The 14,498-nt window shown below is 43.9% G+C and overlaps 1 protein-coding gene and 1 long non-coding RNA gene across 2 annotated transcripts; one reads left to right on the top strand and one right to left on the bottom strand.

Moving 5' to 3' along the window:
* LOC109821936 lies at positions 6,553 to 7,811 on the top strand. The gene is made up of 3 exons (XM_020388093.1): positions 6,553 to 7,195; positions 7,259 to 7,423; positions 7,576 to 7,811. The coding sequence occupies exons 1-3, from the start codon at positions 6,553 to 6,555 to the stop codon at positions 7,809 to 7,811; spliced, it is 1,044 nt and encodes a 347-aa protein (XP_020243682.1).
* On the bottom strand, positions 13,829 to 14,160 carry LOC109822627. Its single transcript, XR_002242195.1, has 2 exons — positions 14,070 to 14,160; positions 13,829 to 13,870 (listed from the first exon to the last, which is right to left on the bottom strand). It is a non-coding gene; the product is annotated as an uncharacterized LOC109822627 (long non-coding RNA).

Here is a 14,498-nt window from a genome sequence, read left to right as displayed (position 1 = left end):
ATCCTGTGCGTGTGCCTGGATATCCGCATCATTCTCCCTAGTTGGGAGAGACCTCGACCCCGTCGAGTCAGGAGTAGAAAAACTATCATATCGCTCTAGAAGGTCCGGATCAATCAGCCTGGAAGTCTACATGTTCTACTTCTAATAACAATGCTTATGTGAAAAATGATGAGTTGAATCAAGTTAGAAATAGAATATCCACTTTAGATTCAACATTAAAAACTTGCATTGTTAATAACAACAAGCTTATGGACTTGTGTGCAAAGTCCCACAAAAATGTTTCCAAGAAACCTATTTACTATGCACACAAGTATAACAAAATTTACAAATGTTCTATTTGCGGTCGTAAAGGCCATGTTGCTAAATTTTGTTATAATGCACAAAAGCCTAACAAGCCTAATCATGTTTGTGCATCCCATCAAGCTTCATCATCACACACACATGCATATGCATCATTTTCTCATCATAAGCATGCTAGTGTGTTTAAATGTGATCATTGTGGTCGTTTTGGCCATTTGGCAAACTTTTGCTTTGACTTAAAAAGGATTTCACATTTGCCAAATGTTTCTAATAGACCACAAAAGTTTATGTGTAGTGTTTGTGGTAGGTTTGGACACTTAGCGAAATTTTGCTTTGATTTACAAAATATTTCAAAATCGTAAGTTGTTCCAAAAGAACTATCTTCGTTTAAAAATGTTTCACATTTGCAAAACAATTTTAAAAGACCATCTTTATTTGCAAATGTTCCACGTGCACATCCACATGGTCAACATAAACAAATGTATCATCTTCATTGCACTTATTGTAATCGAATGGGTCATTTGCATAATTATTGCTATGACTGGATCCGTGCACAAAATGTGCCCAAAAGGGATCATAACCCTAGGGCTTTAAGCTTAAATGATAAGGGTCATGTCCCTAGACTCTTTGGTACCAAGAATAATTGGGTACCAAAACATGTTTAATCTTTAAGAATGGTTCCTTAGTTTTTTAGTTTTTCATGTTCTTAAAGATGTTTTTATTTAAAGTTTTATAAACAAAATTGAAAACAATTTTATACTTGGTATTTGATTTGAAAACTTATCATTCATATTTTTTTTCATGATTCTCTTTCATAGACTTTCATGTTTTCATCCTTTATGAATTGATACAAATTTTATCAAGATTATTTTTCTATAACATCATTCTAGTTAGTACATCTTGTTTTCAATTTTAATAGTAGATGTGCTGAGAAGGTGATCCCTTGCCATCAAACTGTACCAAGCTGTTTGGCTTGAACTTTGCTGGGTATGGGACCGTGTCCCATTCGATGGGATAGGGACGTACCACCCCCAGCTTGTTCATGTTTTGCTGGAGTTTCAGCGCGTTCAGCTGGTCCTGGAACTAGTCGAATCTTTTGTCACGGGTGCTATCCGCGGTGTGCGACGTTCCTATCGATGTTTTGGAGGAGTAATCGGACTGTCGATCATCCTCCGTCTCAGCCGCTGGACGGGGAGGGGGTACCCACTCTTTATCCCTAGTTTGCCGGGGTAAGGGGCGTTGGGTCCTCTTCTTCTTCTTCTTGTTCAGCAGTTGCTCCATCATCTCTCTCAGAGAGTCGATGGTCGCCTGCTGTTCCTCCAGCTTTTGGGCCATTGTTTGCTCGGTATCGAGTCCGGTCATGTGCACTCTCGCCTGCGCGTCTTGACTTGAGCGCGAGGTCTGGGATGTGGCCGCCGCCGAATGAACCTCGTCTGCGCCGCAGGAGGGAGGTACTAAGGTGGAATAGTCAAACCCAATACTTGCCCCCCTGCGACTACGGGTTCGCTGGAATATGCCTTCCTGCCGGCGTCGAGCGAACCGAGTGTTAGGTCTCAGGACGGAGTCCGAGTCTGGCGAGTCAGAGAGTACCACCTTCCCCTTGTCCGTCATGTTAACTGTGGCGGATGAGAGCTCCAGGTCGTCAGCAGCGCGTCTTTTCTGGTGACGGCGTCTTTGACGGGAGGGCCTTGGTCGAGAGGACTGTTGAGAAAGTCTCTCGAACACCGAAGGTTTCGCCGTTCAGACGCATTGGCAGTCGGCGAGGACCGTGTGGATGAGTCTCTCACAGTGGCACTGAGGACTCAACTCATGGATAGTACGTTTGCGAGTCAAGAATTCTCTGAGGTCTTCTACGGGTGGTTGGTGACAACCCCCGGCCTCAGAAGAGTCGCTCTGGTGAGCCGACGAGAGATTTTTGGGCGCTCTCTCTGGTGCGCGTTGGGTGGAATGCTTTGGTGCTGGAGTCGGGCGATCTCGCCTTGACTGGCGAGTCTTCGCGTTTGAGCGAACTCCAGTACGTGGGCGGGTTTCAACCCTATGTTTAGAAGAGCGGGTTCGGGAGGAACCGCCTATTTCCTTTCCTTTACGTTTATCCGCCAAATGATTATGGCGAGGCTCGCCAGCCTTCGAGGATTCGCCTACTTGGGTTTATTCGCATCAGGGATATGACCTGAGAAGGCAGTGTTGTTTGTGCCGGAGTGAACCGGCGTTCCCTTCGGGGTAAGTGTCTGCGGGGATCGCTTGGCGACCCATTTGGCAGACCCTTGTCCCTTGCGTTCGATCTCTGGGTTGGCCTTGATCGATTGCGAGGATGTGGGTTCCCCCGATGAGACTCGGGTGGAACCCTCAGGCGTAGAGGCTTTGACCGTTTGAGGTCGGCCTCGGCGCACGACTCTGTGGCGCTTGCGGGACGCATCGCCACCAGAGGAGGAGGAAGACAAGTACTCTTCGTACTTGGCTTGGTCGAACTCGATTTCTAGGGACTCCACGGTTGTCCTAACAGCAACCTCATCGAACTGAGCCACCACCATTTCACTCGATGAAACAGCTACTCCCACTGTGGTCGCCATCTTCTGTATGGTGTAAATTTGATTTCCCGAAAACAGGGAGTGCTCGTTTGTATTAATAAGAAAGCTTATTACAAACTAATAATCAAATGGTTACAACAGAAGCAGAGGGAATGCCCTCTTTGTTTTGTGTGGGGACTTTAGGTGGCTATAGGACGCTTCGCTCGATGCTCGTGTCGAGTCTGCTTCCCTTGGACCGTTCGATCGAAGTTGCTGGAGAGCTTCAGTTCGCAGTAGAAGCTCAACTCGAGAGAGTTTGGGTCTGCTTAGTTCGTCGGTGGTCGGAGCTCAGAACTAAACCGTGATGCTGCAATGCAAAGATTATGCAGAGAGCTTGGTCTCAACTCTTTTCTCTAAGTTTGTGACCTCTCCTCCAGTGCGCTGGAAAGGGGCTTTTAAATGGAAGAGGGACAGCTTGACTCATCCTTGAATTATGGGATGTGACCATATCTCCTTCAGAGACGTCTAGCTGTTCCTCGATACCATGAATGATCATTCGAGGGATTGTGCTTTATGTCTGTCACCTAAAATGGGAAGGCCCATCCTTGTATATGAGGCAACGGCCGTCTTCTATCCGAGTGGACTTGACCATCATTAATGAACCGCATTTATGAGTTCGCAGATCGATGAGGTGTCTGTCCGATCACTCGTACTGTGCGTGACCGCCCGGCGTGCTTTGAGCACGGTGCTTTCTCCTTTCCGGTCAGGAGAGGCGACGAAGTAGGTGCACAGTACTCGAGTGGGTCTAGCCAACCTACCGAGTGCCGGCGGATCCAGCTCTTGACCCAGACAGCTGAGGTGAGTCGCATTTATGAATGCTCAGGTTGACTCGACACCTGTCTAGGCCTTCGTACTGTGAGCGACCGTTTGACGGTCTGGGGGTATCGTGTTCTCTCCCTTCGGGTCGAGAGAGATGGGATGGCCCGGCCCAGCACGTGGGGTAGCGGATACTCAGCTGTGCTAGTGGCCTTGAGGTTTGCAGGCGGATTCGTCTTTGGACTCGGGCGGGCGAGTTGCGTGAAAGGCGAACTTCCGCTATTCCAACTAATCTCAACTCGTGCGAGCGAGTCGATTATTCAAGCGAATCTGGAACCGAGCACATTTGACGGTCATGCGGTTTAGGCAGGCGACTTCTTGTGGGCGAATTTCCTGTAGGCTCATCAGAGGTATTTTTTTACCGTCTACAAGACCCCCTTCAAAGTTTTCAGACCTAAACTGGCTTGCGTGTGGTCTGGAATACTTTGAATAAAGAAATTCTTGGCGAAGCAAGCGCATTTGATTTCTTTTAGCTGTAGGCTCATCAGAGGTATTTTTTTACCGTCTACAAGACCCCCTTCAAAGTTTTCAGACCTAAACTGGCTTGCGTGTGGTCTGGGATACTTTGAATAAAGAAATTCTTGGCGAAGCAAGCGCATTTGATTTCTTTTAGGATTTTTAGCAAACCCTCAGCTATCAACGGGTTTGATGTGCCTTTACCGATTACCGTTTGAATAGTGCTAGCCATACTATTCTCCTCAGTATGATGAGTTGCTGAACAGTTTCTCTTAGGCTTAATGCTAAGATTTCTGCTCTAACCCTTAGCCGTCTGAGGCGTGGGTTTAACCGTTTAAGCGAGGTCAATCTATGGGCTTCATTCGTAATTTTACCTTTGAGGGCGAATGAATCGCCAAGGCGAAATTAGTCTTTGGGCGCCAAATTTCGCGCGACTCGTGGGGTCAGGCCAAGTATTTGTAGGCGGAATCCCTCCCTTTTAAGGCGGAACCGATTCTGACGGGAGATGAGCCACGTGTCTGCCGATAGAGCTTCGTGCTTCCCAGCTAAGGTGGCGCGGTCTCGTCGGGTCGTGGCGATCGTGACCTGACAATACGATTTTCGTGTGTTTCGCCCCACGACGCATCGTGGCCGTGGTTTTCGAACTCAACCGTCGGATGCAACCCCCAATCTCGGTTCCTTCGATATACCGAGGGTGATCTAGGCCGTCGAATTTGATCGTGGCCACGACTTCTGTCCGTTAGGGTTTTCGCCTTTCGAGGGCAGTCGTGGCCACGTGGGCAACTCCGCCCTTCTAAACCAGTCATTTTCCTCTTTTGGGAGTTACCGTGCTCTCAAATCTCGAAAGGAACTTCCACGGAAAGAATTCCCGCTTCCTCCTACAATTGCTCCGAAATCTAAGAGGTGCAAAGTGAGGGGTGCAGGCCCCGGACGTTACTCCGACCATCTCTCCGCCGGCATGCCTGACAGTGCTCTGGAGTCGCACCCAGGTACGTCGATGGGTTCGCTGGACGACCTCTTGTGGTTCTTAAGTGTCGGATTTAGGGAGATGAGTGTTGTTCACTATGCTTGGTAGCTTCCCCGATTTGGGGCAAGGTTTGCTCTATTTGCCCTTAGGGGATGATTACTGTCTCCGCGGGCGAATCCCTCAGCGGGAAGGAGGCGAACTCCCTTTCCGATAGGCGAGTTCGGCCCTTTCTTGTTAGAGGGGGGGGGTCCTCTGTACGGATAGACCTCGTTCGAAGTGGGTTCCCCCTTTCGACAGGCGATTTCGCCCGCCTCTGTTTGATGGGCGATTTTGCTCCTACAGCGGATTTTGTTTCGATTGATTATCACCCCTCACGAGATGTACGACGTGTCGGGGCTGCCTCTGGGAGACTTTCCTTACGAGGAGTATGTCCCCGATCAAGATGAGATCGATCAGCTGTCGAACCATTCCCCTTTGGCGGTTGAAACTCTATGGGAGTTACTCTGCCACTACCACATATGCCTGAGTACCTTAGGGGCATCGGATCACAAAGGGAAGAAGAAGAAGACCCCGGGGATCAGCCACAAGAATTGGGCTGATTATCTGTTCCCAGGGAACGATGTCAAGGGGAAGCCCGCTCTCCCGTTAGGCGCGTGCGACCAGCCCGAAGTGGAGGCGAGGACAGCTAAAGAAGGAAGCACCATGACTCTTGACCGCGACGAGGGCGGATTTAAGCCTGGTACGGTCCTCCACTCATTCCATCATCAGGCGAGGTTTCTCATCTCGGGGAAGGCGTTGCTCGCGGGGTACCTCATGTTATGGTTGAAGAGGTGCGTAATCCCCACTCACTCCTTTGAGGCTCTTCCTGTGGAGGTCGTGTATCCGGCGGTTTGCTTAGCTCACGGGAAGTCTTATTCCTTGGTATCGGCGACGATAGCGTGCATTCATCGAGGGCTCCGTACTCTGGCGGCCCAATTCTGCCGCGTGTCGGTCCTCGATGAGGGGGAAGGAGTAGTTATCAAAACTCCCAATCCTAGGGTGGGGCTACCGTACACCTACTTGATGGCGTGGTTCGTATACCACTGCGAATGTTTGATGAGCGCCCCGGCGATGCCTCAGGGCGATAGGTTCGTCCCCTTCGTCCAGCGCTTGGAGCGGTGCTCCTGGAAATGCAAGGACATCCCTGATGCAAGGAAGACGCTCTCCCACTTCGGGCATTATAATTTTCGCCGCTTTTTTCCTTATTTCAGCGGGGGCGGATATGGAGAATATCTCAGGGATGCGCCGACGGCGGATCACTACACGGTCCTTACCCGTGGTGCCTTTCGCTGGTTGGTGAATATCCGACCGGGGTATCACATTCTGAGAACGGGCCCTACATGCTATCTCGAGCCATACATCCCCTGCAGGTTCGCCCGCCAGTTTGGGTAAATAACTTCTTCATCAATGAACTATGGAGCCGGACCGTCACAACTACCATCTTCTTCTTCTTCTTCTTCTTCTTCTGACGACGAAATATGGTCTCAGTACATTAAAGATTGGGAGGAAGATATGACACAATGGGAGAAGGAAGATGAACTCTTAGCTCGCGTACATGCCTCTAATAGTAAAATAATGACTTATCTCTCTCAAGAGGCAGAGCGGCCAAAGCGTATTGGCTCAGTTCCTGGTCATTTGGTGATCAATCGCGGGAGGGAAGAAGGTAATTCTCGACTTTACCATGACTATTTTTCTGATAACCCTACATATGGTGCAAACCTATTCCGTAGAAGGTTCCGGATGCACATGAGTTTATTCCTTCGTATAGTTGAGGCGGTACGTGATCATGACAACTTCTTCGTACAGAAGATGGATGGTGTCGGCAAACTTGGGCTATCAACTTTACAAAAAGTTACATCGGCATTTCGCATGTTGGCGTATGGAACATCAGCAGATAGTACTGACGAATATGTTAGGATCGGTGAGTCAACTGCAATTGTGTGTTTAAAGAGATTTTGCAGAGCAATTGTAGAAGTATATGGAGATGAATATCTGAGGACTCCCAATGTCGACGATGTTGCAAGGTTATTGCAAAAGGGCGAAGAAAGAGGTTTTCCAGGAATGTTAGGAAGTCTAGACTGTATGCATTGGCAATGAAAAAATTGTCCAACAGCATGGGCAGGACAATACTCAGGTCGTCATGGAGGTCCAACCATTATTTTTGAGGCAGTAGCATCATATGATCTATGGATATGGCATGCATACTTTGGCTTACCAGGATCCAATAACGATATTAATGTATTGCAGTCGTCTAATTTGTTCGACAATCTATCACAAGGTATTGCTCCTCCTGCTCATTACACAATTCAAGGAAAAAATTATGATGTCGGTTATTATTTGGCCGATGGCATATATCCGAAATGGCCAACACTTGTTCAAACCATTTCTAATTCCGATGATAAAAAAAATAATATTTTGCAATGATGCAAGAAGCATGTCGAAAAGATGTTGAGCGGGCATTCGATGTTCTCCAATCACGATTTGCTATCATCAAGGGGCCAGCCCGTTTTTGGGATAAACGAACTCTGCATGATATCATGACTGCTTGTATTATAATGCACAATATGATTGTCGAAGATGAACGCGACGAGCAAGAAGATGTTGTCATTTCAACTCCACAATCAATTCCGAATGCTGAAAATATGGAGATAACGGAAACTGAATGATTCCAACGGCTTCTTGCTCGACATAAGAGGTTGAAAAACAAAGAAGCTCATTTTGCACTTCGAAATGCATTGATTGAACATTTGTGGGAAAGACATGGAAATGAAGCTATGTAACTTTTTTTACTAATGAAATAATAACTTTTTCATTTTTAATTACTTGGTTCTTGAAATTTTATATTTCAATTAATATTATTCAATATTAGTCTCATTTTGAAGGTATCGACAAAAAATTTCCAACTGTAAAATTTTTATTTAAAAATAATTAGTAGAAATAAACTTATGTTGATTTTAAGTTGAATATTTAAAAATAATTAGTTAGTTAGAAGGGTATTATTGTAAATTTTTAGGAGGAATAGTTGTTTGGAGGGGGGCTGCATATTTGGAGCAAAAACTCCAAATATGCAGCCGAAGAAATTTTTTTGCAGCCGGACTCCAAAAATTGGAGTCCGGTTGGAGCTCCATGGGGCTGCAAAATGGAGTTTTGCAGCCCCATTGGAGTTGCTCTAACGTGCAGAAGAATGATCTCACAACTCCTCCTCCCCCCCCCCCCACGTCATTCACTCACTCACACGTGTCTCTCTCTCTCTCTCTCTCTATAGCAGAATTATTTTTGGATAATTATATTAATTAAAAAGAATTTATCTCGGCAGCAGAATTATTTTTGGATAATTATATTAATTAAAAAGAATTTATTTGAGAACAAATCATTTTAGGAAAATTATAATAACTTAAAAGGAATTATCTTGGAAAAAAAATCATTTTAGAATAATTATAATAATTTTTTTGAAATTATCTTGTGGAAGAAATCATTTTAGAATGATAAATATTTTAAAAAAGAAATTATTTGGGAAAATAGACTATTAGAATTTATCTTATAAAAAGATTATTTTTGAATTTTTGAATTTATTCTTTCAAAAGATTATTTTTAGAATTATTATAATAAGAAAATAACTTATTTTAGAAAAAAGGATTATTTTGAAATTAAATTAAAAGAATTTAAATTGTAAAAGGAATTATTTTGAAGTAAATAAATTTATTATTTTAGAAGATTATTTTCGAACAATTTTATGATTCAAATTCTTAGACTTGATTAGCTGATATGCTATGATATTATTGTACATGATTAGTTGCATTGATTGTTCCTTATTGTGATTGAGAATCGTTAGGAGTTTATGACTATAGTGACCAGTGTGATATGAATAAGACCTAGAGACTTGTGTGTTGTTGACTTAGAAAATACAAGACAGTTGGGATGAGAAAGTCAATGTTCATGTGATCAGATAAGGTTGTTGATGTATCTTCCAGACTCGCACAAGTGGTCGGTGTCGCCACTGTAGGCGTCAAAAAATGCTGAAAGATATCCAAATACAGCTCAAGAGGAAATCATCCAAAAAGGCAAAAGAACACAAGTCTTTACTGTCTCGCACGCGAGACAGACTTGACTGTCTCGCCGTGCGAGACAGTCTTTACTGTCTCGCGTTTCCGAGATAGCGTTTACTATCTCGCGGGCCGAGACAGCAAACACTGTCTCGCCCGTCGAGACAGCAAAAGCTGTCTCGCGAACCTGTTTTTTGCCAACTGTTCTTGGAGGTTATAAATACCCTCCTAAGGCCATTTTTCCAGGGGGCTGATCATTGTGAGTACTTCAGAGCAATCCAGAGCAATCCAGAGCAGAGAGAGAGCAGAGGTGCTGATCTTACGGCCAATCCTTGATAATCAGGCTTTGACTTGATTTCAAGAAGAACGACTATCTTACATCGATAAGATATCGTTTCAATTTCTCACTTCGATAAACGAAGTCAGAATCATAAACCCCTCACGGTTCAATCAGAATCTGTGATTTGGTGGTCCACGAGTCAAAGCGCTCCCGGCACAGGCAAAGATCCCACGAAAGCAGTGATCCAAACAACGATCCTGCGTTTATTTTCTCAAGAGTTGTAATTTTCTTTTTGTTGTGTAAAAGAGTCTTATAAAAAGGCTGTTTTCTTTGAATTTATTGTAATCGACCGAAGATATAATGAATTCGACAACAAATTCGACTTTTAGCGAAAACAAACTGGCGACCACAGTGGGAGCCAACGGTCTCGGTGCCGAGACCGTCGTGTCGCAACCGATCAAGATTCCAGTTGAATCCATGGTCGAATACGAATTCGACCAAACCAAGTTTGAGGAATATCTCTCATCATCCTCTTCAAGATCTTCATTATCTCGCAAGTACAAGAGGATCTCACAATTGAGGAAGAGTTGCATGCCAAAGAAGGCACAAAATGAAGACTCTCGCTTGATTGTTGCTGAGAATTTCACTCGCAACACCTCTGCTCAAAATGGCTCTTATCTAATTGAAGAGTCATCGAATCAAAGCCCGACGACATTGACGAAAAGAGCTCGTCAGAGACAGCGTCAGTGTCGTGCTCGTCAAATAGCTAAGGCATTTGAACAAACCGACGGAGTTCGTTATTATGCGGACTTAGAGTCGAGGAAACAACAAGTGGTTTGTTCAACGCAACGACGAACTACTCACGTTTCTGCACAATTCACAACGGAAGAATGGACACTCGTCAAAAGGGCTCGTTCGACCCTCAAAGAACGTGTACAAAAACGTCGTGCAAACACTGTTCATGCCCATGCTCTCTTACAACAAAGACGAGAAAGGAGGAAGGAAATGGTGACCAAAGAATCACCAAAACCCCGCCAAGTTTGGATTCTGAAGTCTGGACTTATGCAAAATCAGCATTCGGAGCCCGTTAAGACCCCATACCCGCAAATGGATGGTTTTAGACGTGCGACTCCCAACATAACCTTGGATCGCTCAAAGACAAAAATAAATTGTCCTGAGAATGCCAACAAGGTTTTATACCCCCAGAAGAAGACGCATTCACCAAATGATATCGTCATACCTGGGAGATCATGCCAACAGACGATACGATTTTTTGGCAATCATACCGATGAATCGTATCATCAAGTTAAGGTTGTGAATAATTTTCAAAAGAGAGTTATTCGAGAGATAAACTCTCGTTGTTCCTGTGCGCGACTCGTTAAAACAGCATTATCAGAATGTGACTGTTTCAAACGAGAAGTCATCCCACGAAAAGTCTCTGTATTATCGAAACCTAAGCCGAGACATTTCCGCAAAAGAAGATCAGCTGTCAAAGATGATGAATTCCCTGAAGTCACCATCAACGTGGCTGATAAAAGAAAGTCTAAGTGGCATTTGAGTAAATCAAAACCCGACTTTTCCTCAGAAGGAAAAGTCAATTCAAGAATTGCCCGACGGAAATCTCGACTCCGGCTAGGAGCTATCAAGAGAATGCATGAAAGGATGTCATCAGAGGATGAATTATCGGACACTTGTTCAGCCATTGCTTCTGATGATACAATGTCAAGCATAGGACAAACCAGAGAAGTACTCACTATCACCTCTGATCAGTTCACTCAAATACTTCAAGAAGCTCTAGCAAAACAACGTGAAGAAATTAGAGCTGAAGTGAAGACAGAGATGAAGTTAGCTATTCAACAAATGAGAGAATTGCTAACTCAACAACCTCAACCTCCTGAGTCCAGTCAGCGAGCTGAGTCCAGAATGGCAATAACGCTGGGGGTGGTTTAACGGATCCTCCCAATAACGATATTGGGGGTGGTTCAATAGCACCTCTCACTGGGGGTGGTCCAATTATCTTTACTCGACATCATTCAGAAAGAAATGAAGACGATGACGGGAAAATGCAAAAGCTTGAAGACAAAATCAATGCTTTGATGACGGCTCAAGAAGTTAAGAAGACGGGTATTCCATGTCCTTATCCGAGGGAATGGGATTCAATACCATACCCGACCAAATTCAATCTGATTAACTTCACACCGTTTGAGGGGAAGAGTTCGCCGATTCAGCACTTGATTTATTTCAAGTCTCATTTGGGCATGATCTCTGGAAACGAGGCTTTAATGGTCCGGTCATTCGTTGGCACCCTTCGCGGACCTGCCTTCGATTGGTACCGACGGCTTAAGCCAGAGAGCGTCAATTGCTGGGATGACATGGAAAGTTTATTCCTCAGCAATTTCTTTGATGATGACACCGAAGTGTCAATCGGAACCCTTTTGGATGAGAGGCAAAAAGACGGGGAGTCAGTCGACAATTTTGTCAAGCGCTTCCGTCGCATAACACTCCATCCAAAGGTGTCTCTTTAGGTCCTTGTACATCTTAGGGGTCCCTGGATGTACTATGAACTGAGTACGATGTGCTTCATTTAGCAACTCCCTCTTAAGCTCTGCACTGGTTGGCATAACCAGTCTATCCTTCATCCGTAGACTTCCATCTGCTCCAACGGCCCAATCAGTCTTAGGCGCTTTGGAAATTTCCTCCTTCTGGATTTGAATTCAATAGTTTTCCAACTGAGTTCTGACAACTCTGTCTCTCCAAGCTGGCTGCAATGACACAGCTCCCTATAATGCACTGGTTCCACCAATCTCATGTCTAAAATCACACTGACTAAGGGTGAGAATATCTCGATACAACGAGCACTTCTAAGCTGAAACCCGATGTCGACGCTTCCTACTCAAGGCATCTGCTACAACATTTTCCTTTTCTGGATGATACTGAATCGCGAACTCGTAGTCCTTGGTAAACTTAATCCACTTCCTTTGTCTCTGGTTGAGTTCCTTCTGAGAGAAAAGATACTTCAGACTCTGATGGTCCGTGAATAATTCATATTGTACTTCATATAAGTAAAGTCTCCATGACTTCATTGCAAATACCACTGCTGCTAACTCCAAATCATAAGTGGAAATAGATCTGCTCATGTACTCTCAATTGCTGTGAGACATTTGTTACTACTCTCTGAGTCTGCATCAAAACGTCTCGTAACTCTGCCAATGATGTATTTGTGTAGACTGTTAGGAATCTTGACCCCAAGATTAGTTTGTTTTGATGATAACGAATATTATATGTTGTGTATTATGTGCTAACATTTGTTTTGCAGTATCAGATAGGGGTGTTATCAGAGCGGATACGGTTCGGATATGACGTTTACCATATCCATATCCGCTTTTTATAAACGGATACAGATACGGATACGGATCACCCTCAGTAAGAAAAAACCTTAACCATATCCGCATTTATCGGAAACGGATACGGTTCGGATATTTGAGAATCGGATCGGATATGATCACGGATATAAACGGATATTCGACATAAATCTATTAGACATATAATCTTCATATAAAACCATCAATTGAAAACTAAAATTGAGCACAAATTTATTAGACATATAATCTTCATCCAAATTTCAGTTGCACAACCCAACTAAAACAATAGTGTCAGGAATTGTAACCAAACTACAACAATCATATCCAGAATTTCAAAGTTCTATGAATTAAAAATTGAAGGCAAAAGCATAGGCAAACTTCATGAAAGAAATGCAGCTCCTGTCAAGGACAATTCATAAAGCTAACTTAAATGGTTCAATGCCGTACATTTCAGAAACATCATTACAAGTGAATAATCAAACTATGTTAGTACTCAAATCATCTGAATATGAGAAGCCCTAGCCATAAACAAGTTTAAAGAATGTAACAGAACACGCATACAGATGTGTAACATAAACTTGAGCTTTTGAAGTCTGCACAGCAGAACCACTTCTATTTTTTAATTGTTTTAAAGAATGATGATCATTAAGCCAGATAACTAACTTTATAGGTTAGAAATATCATAGTAAACTATATAAGATCACTGCTGTTTGACAACTACATGATGAATATTAGTAAATGTGCACATCATAAAAATTTTGGCCGTGAGAAATATTCAACAGTGATTTTTTTTTCTTTTGTAAGTAAGGCTGTTTAGAAGTTGACAGAAAAAGATACGCATTCCACTGACTAAGATGGGTATTGTGCAACAAAAACCAATCCATAAGCTAAATTTCAGCATGAGAAGCATTGTTTGAAAAGTGGTATAACAACATTTCCTAATACCTGAAAGTTTTAACTTTTAACAGAGGTTATATTAAATGTTTCAAGATAGTACCTTGCCTTTAGTAGATTTCTCCTTCCGCAGCTCCAAAGGATACCTAAGATGAAGCAGATAAAGATTTTGAGCAAAAAAATTGAACTCTATATTGATAAACGCAACAGTAAGTGCCCTGGACAGTTGATGTATGTGCAAAATCTTGATAAACAAAATCTTGATAAAAAAAATTGAATTCTATATTGATAAGCGTAACAGATCAAAAGAATCAGCCCTCAACAACAACAAAATCCAATTTTTACCACTTCAAAGAGGAGAGTAGAGGAGAAGAGATCGCCGGCTGGCGAGTGGCGACTGGCGAGAAGGTAGAGGAGAAGAGATCGCCGGCTGTGAGATCGCCGGCTGTGACCCGCCGCCGTCGCTAGAGGTGAGAATCGTGGAGGTGTGGTCCGTGTGTAGCACTGGATCGAGATTTGAGAGTGGAGGCGGCCTGACTCCTGAGGGCTGAGTGAGGGTGAGGGCCTAGGTTTTTTTTTTAGTTTTGGTTTTGGGTTAGCGGGTTTGTAACTATAAGATTAGGACCCGATTACCCGAATCACTATTACATTGCGGATATCCGTATCCGCAATCCTCATATCCGTTACCGAATTCGTATCCGAAAAAAATCCGAAACCATATCCGTATCCGTTACCGTATCCGCCCGGTTTCAAATTTAGCCTACCATATCCGCA

Source organism: Asparagus officinalis, chromosome 8 (genome assembly GCF_001876935.1).
Source record: "Asparagus officinalis chromosome 8, Aspof.V1, whole genome shotgun sequence".
Lineage (NCBI taxonomy): Eukaryota > Viridiplantae > Streptophyta > Magnoliopsida > Asparagales > Asparagaceae > Asparagus > Asparagus officinalis.
This window is presented reverse-complemented; position numbering and strand designations above follow the sequence as displayed.

Excerpts from the sequence above, each read along its gene's own strand:
- LOC109821936 (XM_020388093.1), top strand. The coding sequence starts at position 6,553 with ATGAACTATGGAGCCGGACCGTCACAACTACCATCTTCTTCTTCTTCT. Across the intron at positions 7,196-7,258 it reads GCAAAAGGGCGAAGAAAGAG|CATGGGCAGGACAATACTCA; the intron begins GTTTTCCAGGAA and ends ATTGTCCAACAG. Across the intron at positions 7,424-7,575 it reads GTTCGACAATCTATCACAAG|AAGCATGTCGAAAAGATGTT; the intron begins GTATTGCTCCTC and ends CAATGATGCAAG.